This window comes from Myotis lucifugus, unplaced genomic scaffold (genome assembly GCF_000147115.1).
Source record: "Myotis lucifugus unplaced genomic scaffold, Myoluc2.0 scaffold_66, whole genome shotgun sequence".
In the NCBI taxonomy this organism is placed as follows: Eukaryota; Metazoa; Chordata; class Mammalia; order Chiroptera; family Vespertilionidae; genus Myotis; species Myotis lucifugus.
The window spans coordinates 5,467,698-5,485,636 of record NW_005871114.1 but is presented as its reverse complement, the minus strand read 5'-3'; the positions used below and the strand labels follow the sequence as shown (position 1 = coordinate 5,485,636).

Genomic DNA, 17,939 nt, shown 5'->3' with positions numbered 1-17,939 from the left:
TGTATGATGAAAATTCAGCACAGATACTGACAGTCAGGGGTACAGTCCCAGCACGCCCCCTGGACCCCAGCCCCAAAGATCAGGTAGTAGGAAGTCACCCACAACAAGCCTGGGGACTTGTGAATACCTTCAGGCGACCCAAACTAACCTCGCCCAGTTCTCCTTAAACTAAACAGGAGAATTTCAGTTCATGGTTTCTTACTTAAATATGACATTGACAAAAAAAACATACTTTGATCTTATATCAAACACTTTTATTCTTAAAGTGAGAAGTTCATTAAGATAGCTATAGGAGAGTGAAACATGTAGAGTAGAAAAAATTGTGGGTGCTAACCAAACTTCAAATACTGTCACAGCAGAGTTATTCCAATAGCACTTTTCAGCATGGCAGATCACACGTGTTAAAATTAACTACATTCTCTGAACACCTCGCAATGGACATGCACAAGTGATGGAAGCAAACATTTAGGGACTACTGTCCTTGAGATCTTACAGGATGGATTTATGCATACCTCTAAACAAATATATTACAACACATCCAAAACAATTCACATTCACTTAAAAAATATATTTTGACTTGGTACAAAGACTTGAAACAACAAGACGAATGAATACAGGCAAGAAAAAGATTGCTACTTTTATGTGCAAGGTACTGGATTCTTGAATTGAGAATCAGTGTCAGTCCTCACTTCCAACATCACATCGAAAAAGTGTAGTGGAAACGTAAGTCACCTTCAATATGAAGGATGTGAGTTGTATACACTGACAACACTCTCGAAGACACAACAGTATTGCAGGAGGAATGCCAGTATACAGAGTGGACCTTTTTATGAGGCTAAGCACTCGTGAGTTATCAGATGACCCTTCAGATATTTGGGTTAAGTAACTAGAATATTCTGGTTTAATCAAGGCACTTGCAAAGAGCTACCTTTGACATGAGAGAGCCCCTACAAGTTGTTAGCCACTGGTGATGGCATGGTTTTTTTGGTTAAGCAGCATTCTCTACTGAGAACCCAAGCATGATGCCTTGATCACAAACAAGGTCACTTATAACATTACAACTGCAAAACCAGATTTGCCTAAACTTGCCCCAAATCATGGTTTCTGATCAATCATGTCTGAATAGAAAGGCTTCACTTAAAATCTTGATTCTCCAGAGTTATAATTCACCTTTCTTCAATACCACCCAACACCCCTAAAGCTTGTTTGGTTCTTCTCCACAAAAACACATAGACTGGATCTTTTTCTCCCTTCTACAAATTACTTCCCCAGGAGAGAACTGTAGAACCAACTTAAAAACACAAAGTAATCTTACATTTCTCACCAACAGTTAAGTATCAGACCTCCCACTCCTACTCTGACTCGAGCTACAGAGTCCTTTGTGAACACTTTACCAGACGTTCCTCATACCATTAACACAGCTTTCCTTCACCATCAACTGTCCTTCTTCAACCTTTCCTTGCCCAATGTGAAAGCTAGTGAATTGAGAGGGAAGGAGAAATGGCATTGAAAAAGTATTACTTTGATAAAAATGGGATTCCAGGCTATTACTTGATCCTCCACAGCAAAATTGGACAGCATCATCCATATAGACCCCAACACTAAATTCTCCAAGTGGCTACCTTTTTTTGTAGCCAGGTCTCAAAGCTCAAACCTAAACCTACTGAAGGAAAGTAGCGAAGACTTCCTAATATTGAGCATTATATTATAGACCTAGAAGTACATGGGGAATATGACAGGTCCACACCATTTACTAGGTTGCTTAATTCATCGATAAGAGGCCAAGTTCTCCATTCTCCCCCAGCTCTGCCATTCTGGGAAGAACCCACTGGCCAGCCTCGGACTGCCAAAGATTGTTGACTCTAACTCAGTCTTGGGGGGCGCCTGGTAGAAGGCACAGTTCTGGGATGCCGTCTGTGTCTGAACGCCATCAGGTTTCCATTGCACATGAACAATTCTATAATTCTGACCCTCATTGTTGTCCCAGAAGACCTGCCCGTTAGCCTGGTAAGAAATGCAGAACTCGATTTTTTCCTCAGTTGGAATGACAGAGGGTAAGTCAATGGCAAACGAGAAAGTGTCACTATCTGAGCCACCATACACATTTTTCATGTAGACACAGTCCACATTGGTGTAGTTTTTCCAAGTATCAAAAGTAATACGGATCTGGACCTTCTTCTCGAAGCTCACATTTTTTACCTTCACAGTCCCAGTCACTGTTCGCTCTTGAAGAGAGCAGTTCTCTAGGCACACAAAATTCTTCTGGAAGTGGCTCCGAAAACTCAAGTAATCGATTGAAGGCTGAGGGAAGTCTAAAATCAAGTTTTTCTCCTCATGGAGCTTCAAGCCAGAGGACAGATCATTAAGGTCCAAGAGATCAAACTGGAGATCCCACGCTGGTTCTTCTGGGAGGTCAGAGAAGACATGGATGGCGGTGAGGGAGAGGCCCTTGGAATCTGCAAACACAACCCGTTTCTTGGCCTGGTTGTGTGGACTCTTCCAGTCATTCTGTGATTTGGCTTCCTGTTTTATCTGGAGACACGGTTTCAGGGGCTTTAATTTGTTGACAAAATTTCTTCGTTGGAGGTCATCATATGGGCCCAGGAAATTCTTCAGAGGTGGGGAATGAGCCAAGCAGAGCCTCATGGCCACATCCACTGGCACGACTGAACTTGTCAAAGGCCGTGGATCTAAAACCTGGATCATTCTGGAATATAAGAAGAAAGGTAGTTGTCACCTGGATCTAGAATACTCTTCCCCTGCTCCCAAATACACACATACTATTTTGTATTGGCTAAATTATTGCCTGCACAGTAAGTATCAAGGAGGTGCTATCATATATATATATATTTTTTAAACAGTATTATAATCAGATCTGTGTTCTGTGTTTGATTCTACCATTGACTGGTCACAAGGCCATGGGTTAACTGTTTAAAACACTTGGGGAGTCTCAGCTTCCCCAACTGAGACATAAAAGGGTTGGATGGGGTAATCTTTAATGCAGCTTTAAAAACCATTGGCTCTGTTCTGGACCAGTGCTTTTCAAACCTGTCTGGTCACAATGGCCTAAGGAGTTGGTTTTCTTTCTTTTTCTTTAATGCAGAATCCTGGGACTTAGAGTCACTAAGGCAGAACCTTTGGGGTTAGGGACAAGGAGTTACATATGCTCTTAAAGCTTACGGTGATGTTAATGACCAGACAGGTTCTGGAGCCATAAGACCCTGTGCTTCCTCTGGTTGCTTTCCTGATTTTGCTATTGAATTGATTATACAACTCTGAAAAGGTAACACACTTGAAAAAAAAAAAGTTCTCATAGAATTTTTGAGAGTGAGAAGGCTGAAACGAGTGAGTGAAGTCAGAGAATTATCTCTGCACTTGGATTATCATGCTCTTCCTCATAAGCGACTGAAATGCAACCCAGCAAAGCATGCACTTAAAAACTTCACACAATCTATGTTTCATGTATAAAGACATCTATGAAAAGACACATTTAAGTGGAAAAAGCTGATAACCTGAAAACTGAACTATTTTTATATATATATATTGTGTGTGTATATATATGAACACATAACTATCAAAAAAGTTCATAGGAAATGCACCAAAAAGTTAATTATCTCTGGGTGATAGGATTGTAGGTGATCTGTTTTTTGTCTTTGTACTTTTGGGGCATTTTCTAATGTTTGGGCAATAGATATTTATAACTAGAAAGATAATAAAGCTATTTTAAAATGTAAACAAAACTATGCTCCGCAATATTAAATTAAGAAGTGCCCATCAAGTAGGATTTTTTCCCTGGCCCTTAGCCCTCAGTATGTATTGCCAAGCATATGGGCTTTTCTTCCCTATCCTAGCCTTACAGATAAGAGGTGTATGTATACTGTACATGGCATTTCTTAGTAACTCTTCACAGCAGCTCTAAGCAAGTAGGTCATTATCCCAAAATGGATAGTAAAAGAACCCTCACAGAATTTATTTTATCGGTCCTGGGATTTTTCTGGAAGACCTACAAACTTAGAACAAACAAAAAAAAGAAAAGAAAGAAAAAAAAAGCTAAAGCTATATTTGTGAGTCTAACAATCCTTAACAGGAAGGATTTTTCGAGAAGTCTGCTAAATGTGTCTGAGGAAGCTATTTAAGATGGTTTTGTGGGGAGGTTTGCTTTGTGGGTTTGTTTTGTATTTTTTACTTTTTGCACTTATTGAAAGGCAGTTTTAAAATTTAGCCATTTCCCCGAAATTTTAAATCCTGGCCAAGAGTTCAAAAATCATCCTTTGCTCAAACTCGGCCGCTGAGTTTGCTGTGGCAACCCGTGATAAGAAGAGTGGAGGACGACGAATGAATGCAAATATGGTCCTGTAGTTTTCTCCCCAAGCTAAACTCCCCAGCCAGCGACGTCAGAGTGCCCTTCCCTCAAACTAGGAGTCCTTGGGGGCCTTTGTGCGGGACCAAGAGATGACAGTCGGAATCCATAAGGGAATCAGAACTAGAGCTGACTCTCCTTGAAACAGTTTCTGGTTTCAGATGCGGGTTACCAAAATCAGCTCCGCCTAAGCACCGAGCAAATCTCCACACCTCCCAGGCCTCCCCCTGCTCGATTCCACTCAGCAATGATTGAACGTGCCCTCCCGTGGGGTCTGCATTTGCAGAGCGGACAGAAGGGAAGCGCAGCCCAACCTCCCCGCAGCCGCCCGCACCCCTGTGCTCCGGGGCGGAGGTCTGCAGCGAACCTACCTGGTGCAGCTCATTAGGCAGAGAAGCGGCGTCGGACCGAGAGATCGGCACTGGCTGCCTGTGCAAGTTCGCGCCCCGCTCCCAGCTGTCCCAGCTGGGCAGTAGCTCCAGTGGATTGCGGGTGCGGCTTCCAAGAGGCCCCTTATCTGCTCCTGACCACGTGGCCCGATCCCGCGACCAACCAGCTCCCAGCTGGGGCGCGAGCCCTCTCGGAGTACGTGACCGCCGTGGTGCTGGACTCCTGCAGGGTGCGCTCGGCCAGACGGAGTGAGCTCCCGCGGGGGCGAGGCGGAGGCGGGGGCGGGGTGAGGGCTGGCCCAGGGAGAAAGCCGCAAACCTCCCCCAGGCCCGGCGCCAGCTCAGCCCGGAATGCCTTGAGAGTCTTGAGGCGTCTGTGCACAGTTCCATCTGAGCACGGAAAGCTGTGGCTCTTTCCCCAGGCTCCCAGGCTTATAGTATTTGAAACGTTCATCTTGTTCATTGCTAGGTGCATTCTTGCATCTTCTCCCGCAAGAAGTTGGCTGCATATACTTTGATTAGGGGGAATCCATAAACGCAGCCCGCGGTAGACTGAAGGCTGCCAGGAATGAACCATTCTCTAACAGATGTCGCTAATTAAGCCCACCAGCCCCATAAAGGGAGGTGGCATTTAATGAGAAGGCACTTGGTATTGCGATCTAGTCTTCAGTTTCTCTCCCAGGAAGAGAACCCTAAAGCCAGAAATGAAATGGCCTTTTCGGCTCACATGGCCGGTCAACCACAGAGCCAGTTGGTCAACCCAAATCCCTCGACTCCGTTTGCCGTCCTTCGGCAGCGGTGTGGAAACCAACATGTTAAAATATCACACTCTTCAGTTTCATGACTCTGCGAGCCAGTTACTTCCACTGAGGTTTTGTTATTTTGTTTGGTTTGGGGAGTTTTTAGGCCATCAGCTACAATCATAAAATTATATTTCTAAGGCGAGGACGAATTCTTTTTATAAAACTCACATCCTCTATTAACGTAAATATCCAGGGGTCAGTTAAAAAATACAAAATTCCTTGTGTCTTTTAAGTAACTGTCAAACAGTGGAATTGTTAAAGTGGCGTGCTTAGAATGAAGAAAAAGAAATACCTGCTGAGTATCACTGGGGAAGATACTAAAATGCTGGGGCTTGAGTTGTGAAATGAAATATCCAACTAGAGCAGCGGTTCTCAACCTATGGGTCGAGACCCCTTTGGGGGTCGCCTAAGAACACATATTGAATATATAATTACATATTGTTTTTGTGATTAATCACTATGCTTTAATTATGTTCAATTTGTAACAATGAAAATACATCCTGCATATCAGATATTTACATTATGATTCATAACAGTAGCAAAATTACAGTTACGAAGTAGCAACGAAAATAATTTTATGGTTGGGGGTCACCACAACATGAGGAACTGTATTAAAGGGTCGTGGCATTAGGAAGGTTGAGAACCACTGAACTAGAGCAATTCAGTAGCCCCTCAGCCCAATCAAAGCTACCAGAAAGCACGTATTCTTTGGGTTTGACACTCACCAGCTACACCAGTGGTTCTCAACCTTGGCTGCACATTAGAATCACCTGAGAATCTTGTTAAAATCCTGATTTCTGGGCCTCATCCTCTGGAAATTCTGTTTCTTTGTTACTAATGCTGAGGCCCAGAAATCAGGATTTTAACAAGATTCCCGGGTGATTCTAATGTGCAGCCAAGGTTGAGAACCACTGAGCTACACGAATCCAGGCACGTTTAGACTCAATTTTCACACCTGTACATGCAGATAGAGAGTAAGGTTGCTCTGAGGATGACATAAGATTGTGCAGATGAGAACACTCAGCACAGTGCCCAGCACAGGTATTCAACCCACATCAGTTCTGGCCGGTCCTCCACTCCTTAGTATTAATTTTCACTGTTACCACAGGAGGCCAGAACCTGAGCTAAGGTACTGATAAGAGCTACTGGTAAATGCTTGTTGAGCCTTTGTTGTGTGTCAAACACTGCTCTAAGTGTTTATGTCTTATCTTTTTAATTTTCACAACAATCCTAGGTGGTGTGTATCATTATTGGTCCCATTTTATTTATTTTTTAAATATATTTTTATTGATTTCAGAGAAGAAGGGAAAGGAAGAGAGAGAGAGAAACATCAATGATGAGAGAGAATCATTGACCGGATGCCTCCTGCACGCCTCCTACTAGGGATTGAGCATGCAACCCCAGCATGTGCTCTTGACTGGAATCTAACCCGGGACCCTTCAGTCCTCAGGCCATCACTCTATCCATGGAGCCAAACCAGCTAGGGCTGTTAGTCCCATTTTAGAGGAACGATAATGAGTCATTTAAAGGTCAAGATCTGCCCACAACCTCACAAGTAAAACTTGGATTAAAATCTAGCTGATGCCAGAGCAACAACCACTGTACCACACTGTCTTCCTTTAATTACTTATCAGCAATTAGAATGATGGAGGTGGAAGGTGCCTTAGGTAGCATTGGCTTCAAAGTCTTTATTTCACAGATGAGGAATCTAAAACTCAGAGAGGCTGTGCTGCTTGCCAGGGGCTGGTTAGGTCAGAGCCAAAATTAGAACACTGGGTAGAGTTTTCTCCTCTACTCATGATCATATGTTGAGCTTAAAAAGTGGATATTACCAATTAAAGTTATGAGAAACATAACATAATAAAATCCCACTTGGGGGTAAGGGTATGCATACATAGGGAATAGAATATGCTCTACCAAAATTTTAACAGTGCTTATTTTTTTATGGTGAGATTCACGAATTAACAATTGCCTCTCTGTATTTTAAAATTTTTCTACATTGAACATGGACTTCTGTAATTAAGAAATCACTTTAAAGGACATTAAAACTTTCAGATTTAAGTAACATGTACAGCCTATCTATTAGGTGCCAAGGACTGTGTCATTTATTCACACAGTCCTTTTGAGTTTGCCCTTGCTTCCATTCATGCCACTTTCTCTCCTGCCCCCTGGAGGTGACTGATACCACAAAAGCCACTCTCTGAACTCAAAATAGATCCGCAAACAGGGCTCTCCCCTAACAGGAGTCAACACTCAATAAACCTCTAAACCGGTCCCTCATGTCTTTTTTCCCCCAGCTTTATTGAGATCTAAATGACATATACCATTGTTTAAGTTTAAGGTGTACAGCGTATTAATTTGATACACTTAGATATTGTAAAACCATTACCACCAGAGCATTACCTATGGACATGTAAGTTGTGCTCTCTTGGCAGCTTTGAAGTATATAATACAGTATTATTAACCATTTTGTACATTAGATCCCCCAAAGTTCATATTCTTTGACCAACATTTCCCCATCCCCACCACCAGTTCCTGGTAACCACTATTTTCTGTTTCTATGAGTCTGTTGTTGTTTTCTTAGATTCCACATATAAGTGAGATCATACAGAATTTGTCTTTCTCCATCCGACTTATTTTACTTAGCATAATTACACCCCCCTCATTTCCTGGTTCTTCCCACCTTTCATTATGGAATGAGAGGAATTGGGATGGAATCAGTGTTCCTAGGAGTTGCAACAGTGAAGAAGTGGATTAGGACTTGTGGGGAGTTTTATTATTATTTGTAGGTTTTCTCCAACTGTAGTTTGGCATTACTTTGTCCTGCCCATCTTGACAATAAATCTACCAGTGAGGGTTTGTTTATGTATTTTTAATCCTCACCCAAGGATATTTTTCCATTGATTTTTAGAAAGTAGAAGAAGGGGGAGATACAGAGTGAGAGAAACATCGATGTGAGACAGACATATTGATTGGTTTTCTCCCACACGCACCCTGACCAGGGCCGGGGATCAAGCCTGCAACTGAGGTATGTGTTCTTGACCAGAATCAAATCCTTCAGTCCACAGGCAGATGCTCTAACCACTGAGCAACTGGCTCAGGCAGTGAGGGCTTATTTATCTACGCAGTATTCCCAGCCATGCCAGGGGTTTCAAGGACTCATAAGTCACAGCCCTTTGGCCTTAAGGACATTATAATTTTCATTACAAAAACCCAAGTTTGAAGTAATGAAACACCCAAGGGACATTTTAAGGAGCTACTAAGCAAGGGCTGAGGATTGCATGGCTTACACAAGTGGGTCTCTTATAGCATTTGCCCAACATGTTACCAGAGATCTGCCCTTATGGGAAACACCCTAGGGATTCCCAAGTTGCCGATTCGTTTTCTGCAACCTTGCCCTTTTTTTCATGCCCAATCAAGACAGTACTTGAGAATTCAACCTTATATTTATATTAAAATGTCAGTACTTTAACCACAATTAGCAGTAATGGGATGAACCTCATAACTGACCTTCATACCCCACAATGTAGATAGAGTCCATGAGGTTGAAAACTATTCATTTTGATTAAAAGGACCAGGATTTCTAATTTTGAAAGCAGAGAGGAGCCAGTTCACATGTCTCAGTGAATAGTGAGCTCATAAACTAATTCCTTCTTTCTTTGTTAGTGATGTTGGATGGGAACACAATATCAGGTGAGGGAGTGTTAATTTAAACACACGCGCGGCACGCACACACACACACACACACACACTGCTTACTTTGGGCCATGCACTGCTTTAAACACTTTAAAAATATAAACTCATGTAACATTTATAAGAATCCTGTGAGGTAGAGACCATAATGACGATCCCCATTTTACAGACAAGGAAGCTGAGGTCGCCTTGGGGGTTTAAGTAACTTGTACAAGGTCACACTGCTAGCGGACAGTAGGATCAGGTTTCAAACCCCTCTAGAGTGCATGCTGCAAGCTGAGTTGCTCTGACAAGCACCACACTTGTACCTCCCAAGACCAAAAGGATGCTCTATAGAAGCCCAGAAAAATTCAGAAAGGGAAGGGCTCCCTGTGGAATATCTGTGGAAGCTTCAATGAGGAAGTGAGATTTGGAAAGCCAGGAAAATGGAAAGATTTTTTTAAATGGTGGAATATCATCTTTAGGGCATTTAGATGATAAGAATCATTGGGATTCAACCAATGAGAGAGTAAGACCAGAATTGAAATGGTGCCAGCAGCCCATCATTCTTTTCAAAGGACATGATCCCAGAGGGCAAGAGAGAAAATTAAGTGTTGCTAATGCAGTGCCCTCGGCGGTCCCAGATCTGTCTCTTATCTCAACAGTGTTAGGACGGAACAGACTCAGGGACGCCCCTTCTTCCAGCCTCCGACCCCGCTCCAACCTCATTTCCAGTCACCACCTTCAGAGCCACCTCAGCCATCCTCAGCCTCCGTGACCAGCCTACACGGCGTTTCTACCTTAACTCCTTCTTGCTGAACAACCATGAGCTCCCAAACCCGTCAGAATTATTCCACTGAGGGGGAGGCTGCCGTCAACCACCTGGCCTGCATCTGCAGGCTCCCACCTACCTCTCTCTGGGCTTCTATTTCAATGGCCCGGCCATTTCCTCTGCGAGTTGGTGGAGAAGAAGCGTGAGAGCGCTGAGCGGCACTTAAAGTTGCAAAACCAGCGCGGTGGCCGCATTCTCTCCAGGAGGTGCTGAGCCTCCCCAAGATGAGTGGGTGAAACTCAGGACCATGGAAGCCGCCATGGAAGCCACCAGGGCCTTGGAGAGGAACCTGACCAGACCTTTTGGGAGCTGCAGGCCCTGGATCTACCCACAGCCCCTCAGCTCTGTGACTTCCGGGAGAACCACTTCCTGGGTGAGAAGGTGAAGCTCATCAAGAAGATGGGCGACACCTGGTTTCCCTCTGCAGGCTGGTCTGGGTGAGGCTCACCCTCCAGCAGGACCAGGAGCCTTTGGAGCCCAGAGGCCTTTAAGGAGCCCCCTCTGCATTCCCTGGTGTCTGGCTTTTGCCTGAGCCTCACACCAAAACTGCTAGGCAACCTTTTAACCACCCTGGAGACCTCTCCCATGCATTGGACCAAATGAAACAATAAAACTCTTTGCAGAAAAAAAAGTGTTTCTGAGTTAGACTATGCTATTTGTCATTCGGTTTGCACTGAGGGAATTACCCAGTGTAATTTTCATTGCCTGAAATTTTTTTAGTTTTTGCCTCATACCCCACTTTTAAAACATCCCTGCAAGAGAGCAATCTGGCCACAGGCACGAAGGCACAATTGTTGTTACCAACAGTAAGTGGTTTAAGAAAGTGCAAGACACTTGAGACATGTGAGGTGGCTCAGCAGAGGTGAGGAAGAAGGAGAGGGAAGGGGGAATAAACAAAGATGGCACATGTGGTCTCTCTAATAATCTGTTGAGATGTAGAGATAAAAAGACAAGTAATCATACCAGGGTGGTTGAGTAGCAAGTGGGTCTTGTGAATTTTGTACACATTTGCTACATGTGCTTCAGGACTTTAGAGAAAGGCAAGGTCTTAGGGCCAGGATGGCCAAAGAGGACCAGGACATGTGGGAACTGCAGAGAGCAGTTCGGCCCGAGGGGAGGATTCTAGCTGGGGGTGTTGGGGGAAAGGGTCAAAGGAGAGAGAATCTTTGGACTTTTCTTGAACAAAATTAGAAATCTGAGTGCTACAAAACAAATGAGCAATGAATGAAATAATCTAACTGTAGGGGACAAATTATTCTCACATGTTCATAAGTACATCTCCAAGTTGCTGTAGTTTCTCCATATTCATTGGATTTGTCTGTGATGAGTGGGTCTGATATTCTGTACATGTTCTCATTGCTCTCTCAGCCACAGTACACACATCTAGTTTCAGTCCCATTTTAAAAAAATTAATTGATTTTAGAGAGGAAGGAAGAGGGAGGGAGAGAGAGAGGAAAAAAAAACAATGATGAGAGAAAATCATTGATTGGCTGCTTCCTGCATGCCCCCTACAGGGGATGGAGCCTGCAATCCGGACATGTGCCCTGACTGGGAATGGAACCCTGACTGGGAATGAACCCTGACCTCCTGGTTCATAGGTTCACACTCAACCAGGCTCAGTCCCATATTTTGCTAAACCTTAGCATTCTGAATTGCTGTGACTTTGCACTGATTCTTAGCTTGAAAACTCAAGAGCTTCTGAGATGTAGCAGCTCCCTGTCTAACCGTTCTACTTGTCAGGCTCATTCTGTCCAGAGACAGGTATTTTTCTGCTTTGTAACATGGTTTCTGGACTCAGCTATGAACTGTGGCTATTGAAGGAATTTTAAAGCACCTTGGGCAGAAGGAATCCAAACTAAAACAGATCCTCCATTAATAAGGTATTACAACATTTCCGTTCGAACGTGACAAAATTAAACTTCTCCTCTACCAAATCACTCCCCCTCCCCACCCACCATATACACATGAACACATCACATCACCCCACCCCCAACTCTGAACATAACTGTTAATAACCACCTGCCCCATAAGATGTTCAAAACCCTTTATTCCCTTCTTTTATTATCTCCCTTAACGATGCTGTATTATCTCCCTTAACCATGGAGAGAGAGATAGCCAGAGCCAGGGTTTTGTGTCTATCAGAGAACTATTTCTGTGTAGCTGCTACAGGCCTAAGAAGTGGTGAAAAGCTCCATTTGGGGTAAGATGGGAGGGGGGGAGCAATTTCCCAGATCCTACCAAGTCAACTATTTTCACTAGGGCTTGAATATTTTGTCTGAAGTGTAGTGAATCCTCTAGACTAGAATGTCAGCCACAACTTTAAAAACACATTGCAAAGCCCACTTTTGCCAAGCCTTGTTTACTCTTTCTTAGGGAGACATTAATTTTTTTTTAAATGAACAACTGTTACACTCTTAAGTTACTTACTAAAACTGGCAATTATTTGAAACTGCCAATAGATAAACAAAACATTTCAAATTCTCTCACTTTTCTTATCAAAAAAACACCTCCTATAGTCGAAAATGATGATGTTGGGCATCAAAGCATTAGGGCTTGCTTTCCTGTGTACATTGTTGAGCTTTTGTTGTGACATTATTATGTTTTGAGCTCATTATTATGGTGAGCTTTGTCACCATATATTTGACCCTCTTTACTACCCCAACCCCTTTCCTCTGATAAACATCTTACTGTTGTCTGTGTCAATAGAAAAGATGATTAAAAGAGTGATTAAAAGAGAAGTTTTTCTTTCTAAAGAAAGGACAGAAGGAATAAAATGAACATTATTAAGAACAAACCATGTGACCAGCACTGTTAGGTCCTTTCAGATATTTATGACATAATCACTGGCTATAATATTGGTACAATATAATGATTCTTTTAAATTAAATGCTATTACATTCAAAAGAATAGAAGACTATTGCTTAAAACAAAACAAAAGGTGATTTGTCTTATCTTGCTTCTACCCTACCCCACCCTCAAATCCGAAGTGTTTGGATGCTATTTATAGAGTTAGTCTTCTCTATGGTTGATATTGAAGGAGGTTCATATTTTGCAAACTACAACTAGAAATGCAAGATTTGATTGGTAAAGATGACAGGGGCAGTATTTGAACAATAACGTTTTGTATGCAATTAGTCCTTTCAACTTTACAAATATTTTATTTCATTTAATCATTATTAAAACCCCGAGAAGCCACTCTGCTTATTATTTCATCTTACAGATGAGATTCAGTTGGGAAATGACTAAAGTAGAGTTCAAACTATTAAGAGAGGGAGTCGGGCTTCAATGCCAAGACCTAACTTCACATGCAAACACCTTAATCTCAGTAATTAGCTGGTTCATTTGCAGGTATGAAACTAGGATCTGAGCAGGAGCCCTCTGTTGGACACTTCTGTCCTCCTCACTCCCATATTTAATCACCAAGTCCTGCCTGATGCTGCCTTCTCAGTATGTCTCAAAATTCATGTCTTCTCCCTTCCCTTGCCACTCACCATCTCTCAAACTGTTATAACCTTCTAACCAGCCTTTCCCAGCCTCTATGTGTCACTCAAATGGATCTTTCTCACAACTAACAAGCTGTCTAAAATGTAGATCTAATCACAAAATCCTTCAATGGCTGCCCATAATCTAAATAATCAAAAATAAACAAACTGCGGACATTCACAGCCCTCCAGGGTCCCTGTGTATCTCACCAACTTCATCCCCATTTGTCCTTTTTAGCCCTCTCTGTGCTCATACACGGTCCCTCTGCCTCAGTGTCCTCCTTCCATTCACCTTTGCTTGACTTCTCTTTTGAAATTCAGCTCAGCTATCATCTCCCCAAGATACCTTCCAGGACTTCTCTCCAGCCTGCCTCAGGGACCTTCCAATGTGCTCCCACAATGCTCTGTGATTATCATTTCACTTACCATCTACTTTTTTATTATATTTATTGGGGTGACATTGGTTAATAAGATTATATAGATTTCAAATCTATGATACATCATCTGTATGTTGCATTGTGTGCCCACCACCCAAAGTCAAATCATCTTCTGTCACCGTATATTTGACCCTCTTTACTACCCCAACCCCCTTTCCTCTGATAAACATCTTACTGTTGTCTGTGTCAATAGAAAAGATGAAATACTGCCATTTTCGACAATATGGATGGATCTTGAGAATAACGTACTAAGTGAAGTGAGTCAGACAGAAAAAGTTAAGAACCATATGAGTGAAATCATGTTGATATGAAACTGAAAGCAACATATAAACAAATAAACAAATAACTTACCATCTACTTTTATAAAAATCTGTTTTGTTTTATTTTGTTTTGTTAGCAATATCCTATATAAAGAGATCTCTAAGTTGTCTTTATTATTATTTTCTTTTTTAAATAGTCATTATTATTTTTAGAATATTAACAATTGCCCACAGAGAAAGAATCAAAAAGAGAAAAGAGTATCCACTCAAAAAAAAAAAAGTGGAATTCTAATGGTAATTTTGAGAATTAAAAAATATTCCAGATTTCACAATTATTTTTTATAAAGAAGAAATATTTGCTTAGGGGAAGAACATTATGGGAGATTTTTAGTAGACATTTTGAACCCTCTAGTAAAATATCTGAAAAGGCTGACATAGTTTTTTATTTCTTTTCTTTTTACTTACAATTAATTTTATTCTTTTTCAATTATTTTTATGGAAATATAATTGACATATACATTGTGTCAGTTCAAGGTATAAACGTGTTGATTGAAAACATTTATATACTGCAATATGATTACCACCATAGCATTAGCTAATACCTCTGTAACTTCACATAATTATAATTTCCTTTTTGTGGTGGGAACAATTAAGATCTAGTCTCTTAGGAACATGAAAATCTGTTTTGTGTTTGTGTCATCTGCTAGCCTTTAAGCTCCTTGAGGGCAAGGACAGTATCTTATTCACCCAGGGATCTCCATCACTTTACACAATACCTAGCACAAACAACACATGCTTTTTGGATAAGTTGGATACATTAATTTTTTTTAAATGGTTTCTGGCTTCAGAATCCTGCACAAATAGAGAAAATGAGAAGATGACATTTAAGCAATGTGAATGGTGAATCAGCAGGTGGGGAGAACATGAATTTCCAAAAGATGCTTCCAGAAACAGTCTGGAAAGGAGTGTTGACAAAAAATCCTAAATGAAGACAGTGTACCAAAGTTGGCAGTCAGGGGGCACAGTTATTTCCAAAATACCACCATGCACTGCCAACAAAACCACCCAATGCCCCAAACTTAGGAGCCTCAGCAAGAGTACACAAGAGTACACATTGTCCTGGGACATGGCAGGCTTGTTTCCAGATCACAAGTTAGACACCAGGATCAGGACGATGTAGACTTGAGGTTTTTAAAGCAATAACTCATGCCTGGCCCGTGTGGATCAGTGGTTGAGCATCAGCCTAGGAACCAAAAGGTCATGGTTCCATTCCAATCAGGGCACATGCCCAGGTTGCAGGCTCCATCCATCCCCAGTAGAGGGCATGTGATTTTCTATCTCTTAATCCTTCTTCCTTCCTTTCTCTCTCTCTCTCTCTCTCTCGCTCTCTCTCTCTCTCTCTCTCTCTCAAAATCAATTTAAAAACATGTTTAAAAAAATAAAGCAGTAACTCATCAGGAATAATTTGGCTACCTATAAAACCATTTGTCATCCTTTAATTCTCCCTTGCTACTTCTGGTTGTTGTCCAACTTGCCCTTTTCTTTGGTGGACTTCCAAATGTTTCCTTCCTCCTCTGCCTCACCATGTCTCCTTGCTATTGTCCCTCACTATGTTGTTTGTGTAAAATCACCATTGACTTTAAAACGCCCTGGAACATTCTGCTGACTAGTATTGTACTCCTCTAATTGTGGAAAGTACACAGATCGCCTAAGTCCATGCCTTAATGGGTCACATTCCCTGTTTGTCCCTGCTGTTTCGTCTGCCTGGAAGACCTTCACCTGGGCAAACCTTATCCAGCTTTCAAGGTTCATCTCAAATGTCCAATGTTAAACCTCCCCCAACCCTAAAGACAGAGACAGAATGATCTGTTCTCTGCTCGGTGCTCCAAGGACAAACTTATTTAGACATCTAGAATAGCTTTTGTAGCACTATTTGATATTTATTTGTTTACATTACTATTTCCCCCATTAGACTCTGAACTCCTGAGGGCAAGTACCAAATGTTACCCATCTGTGTATCCCTTGAATTTATCAATGCCTAGAATATTGTAGACACTCAAAAGATATTTGTTAAAATATCCAATAGTCTTATTGACTCATTAAAGTATCAAGTTCACACCAAAAGTTAACAACACCTGTTCCCATCAAAATTGGGTATCATACAAGGAGAAATGTGAAAACTGGACAACATGGGTATTAAACAGTTAATTATGTAACAAATATTTATTGTGTTTCTGCTATGGAGCCCACTGTACTCAGGGGCTAGAGATACAGAAAGAAAAAAACAGACCAATTTGGTCCTATGATCTCAGTCTAACAGAGAGACTATTCTTAAACAAATACTTGTGCAACTAATCATTATGCAATTTTAATATGCACATAGAAAGACAAGTAGAGGGTGCTTGAGAGCAGATAATAAAGAGACATGAATTAAACTGGAATAAATAGAAGAAGGCTTCTTCCCTGAATTAGTGACATTCAGGATGAGAGCAGAGTGAAGAGCAGGCATTAGATAGGTGAAGGGAAGAGCATGGAGAAACAGAAGTAAACAGCATATTTAAGGTAAAGGTGCTTTAGAAGAACTATACAGGGGCCTTCCAGATGTACTCTGGCCTGGTAAACTCACTTATATGGACTGCATCATCATTGGGCTTCCGTGCCCTCTGGCTTCTGGTTGGGTTTGGCCAAGGAGAGGCACTGGCAGGAGAGCATAAGTAGGAGGAGCATGAAATCAAAGTATTATTCTCTCAACTTTCACCCTGACAGGTGGCTGTCATTGGTTTCAGTCCTCTACCTGCGGCCATGACTTCCATTAGGCAATCCTCTCCATGGAGCTATTCTGTCGGCTCTGTAATGACTCTCTCCACTTGTCCTTCAGATCTAGAGATGGTAACAGTTCCTGGCGTTATTACCCCCAGAGGACTGCACTATCCCTTGTTCGTTTCTTCAAATCCTGCCCACACTCTTGTAAACAGCCTCTTTATTAACCACCCATCAAGTTACCCATTCTAATTTATGCTGTTTTCCTGCCAGAATGCCGACAGCTAGAAAGGACAAATAAGAGGCTAGCTCACACCAAGAATTTTTTAAACATGATAAGGGCTTTAGATTTTGCCCAAAGTGCCATAGAAGCCATTGAGGGGGCTTAAGCAGATGAGGCAGGTGATCATATTTGCATTTTAGAGAGTCACTCTAACAGCTGCTGCGCAGAGCACAGATGGGAAAAGGTGCAAGAGTAGAAGCAAGGAGGCCAGTTAGGAGGCAACTTTTGTCATGAAGATGGCAAATGATGGGCCATGATGGAATCATTGAGACTGGATACCAAGATTATGACAGAAAACTAGGAGGAACTAGGGAGCAACAAAAGTCCAGCAAGGTCTTTAAAGTAATGCACGTGACTGCATGACCTCACTGACCAGAGACTAGACCCCAGACTCCAAGACCACCCAATTCTGGTTGCTGAACTCCCTTCTTCCCTTCATGCACCACATATGGGCCAGCTAAAGTGACCTGTTTACCAATTGCAATGTACTTTACACCTGGTATACACTATCTAGAATGTTCTTGTTCTCATCCAAAGCTTACACATCCTCCAAGGCCCAGCTCAAAAGATAATAAGTAATCACATCTAATAATTTCTGAGAACATAACTCTTTTCCAGGCACTATGTTACTAGCATTAGCTCATGTAATCCACCTACCTAT

At 41.9% G+C, this 17,939-nt stretch overlaps 1 protein-coding gene across 1 annotated transcript; it reads right to left on the bottom strand.

The window, feature by feature from the left end:
- Positions 1-232: 232 nt before the first annotated feature.
- Positions 233-4,971, bottom strand: PPP1R3C (protein phosphatase 1 regulatory subunit 3C). The gene is made up of 2 exons (XM_006090030.3): positions 4,732-4,971; positions 233-2,707 (listed from the first exon to the last, which is right to left on the bottom strand). Exons 1-2 carry the CDS (start codon positions 4,743-4,745, stop codon positions 1,768-1,770), a joined length of 954 nt encoding a protein of 317 aa, XP_006090092.1. The 5' UTR covers positions 4,746-4,971; the 3' UTR covers positions 233-1,767.
- Positions 4,972-17,939: the final 12,968 nt, after the last annotated feature.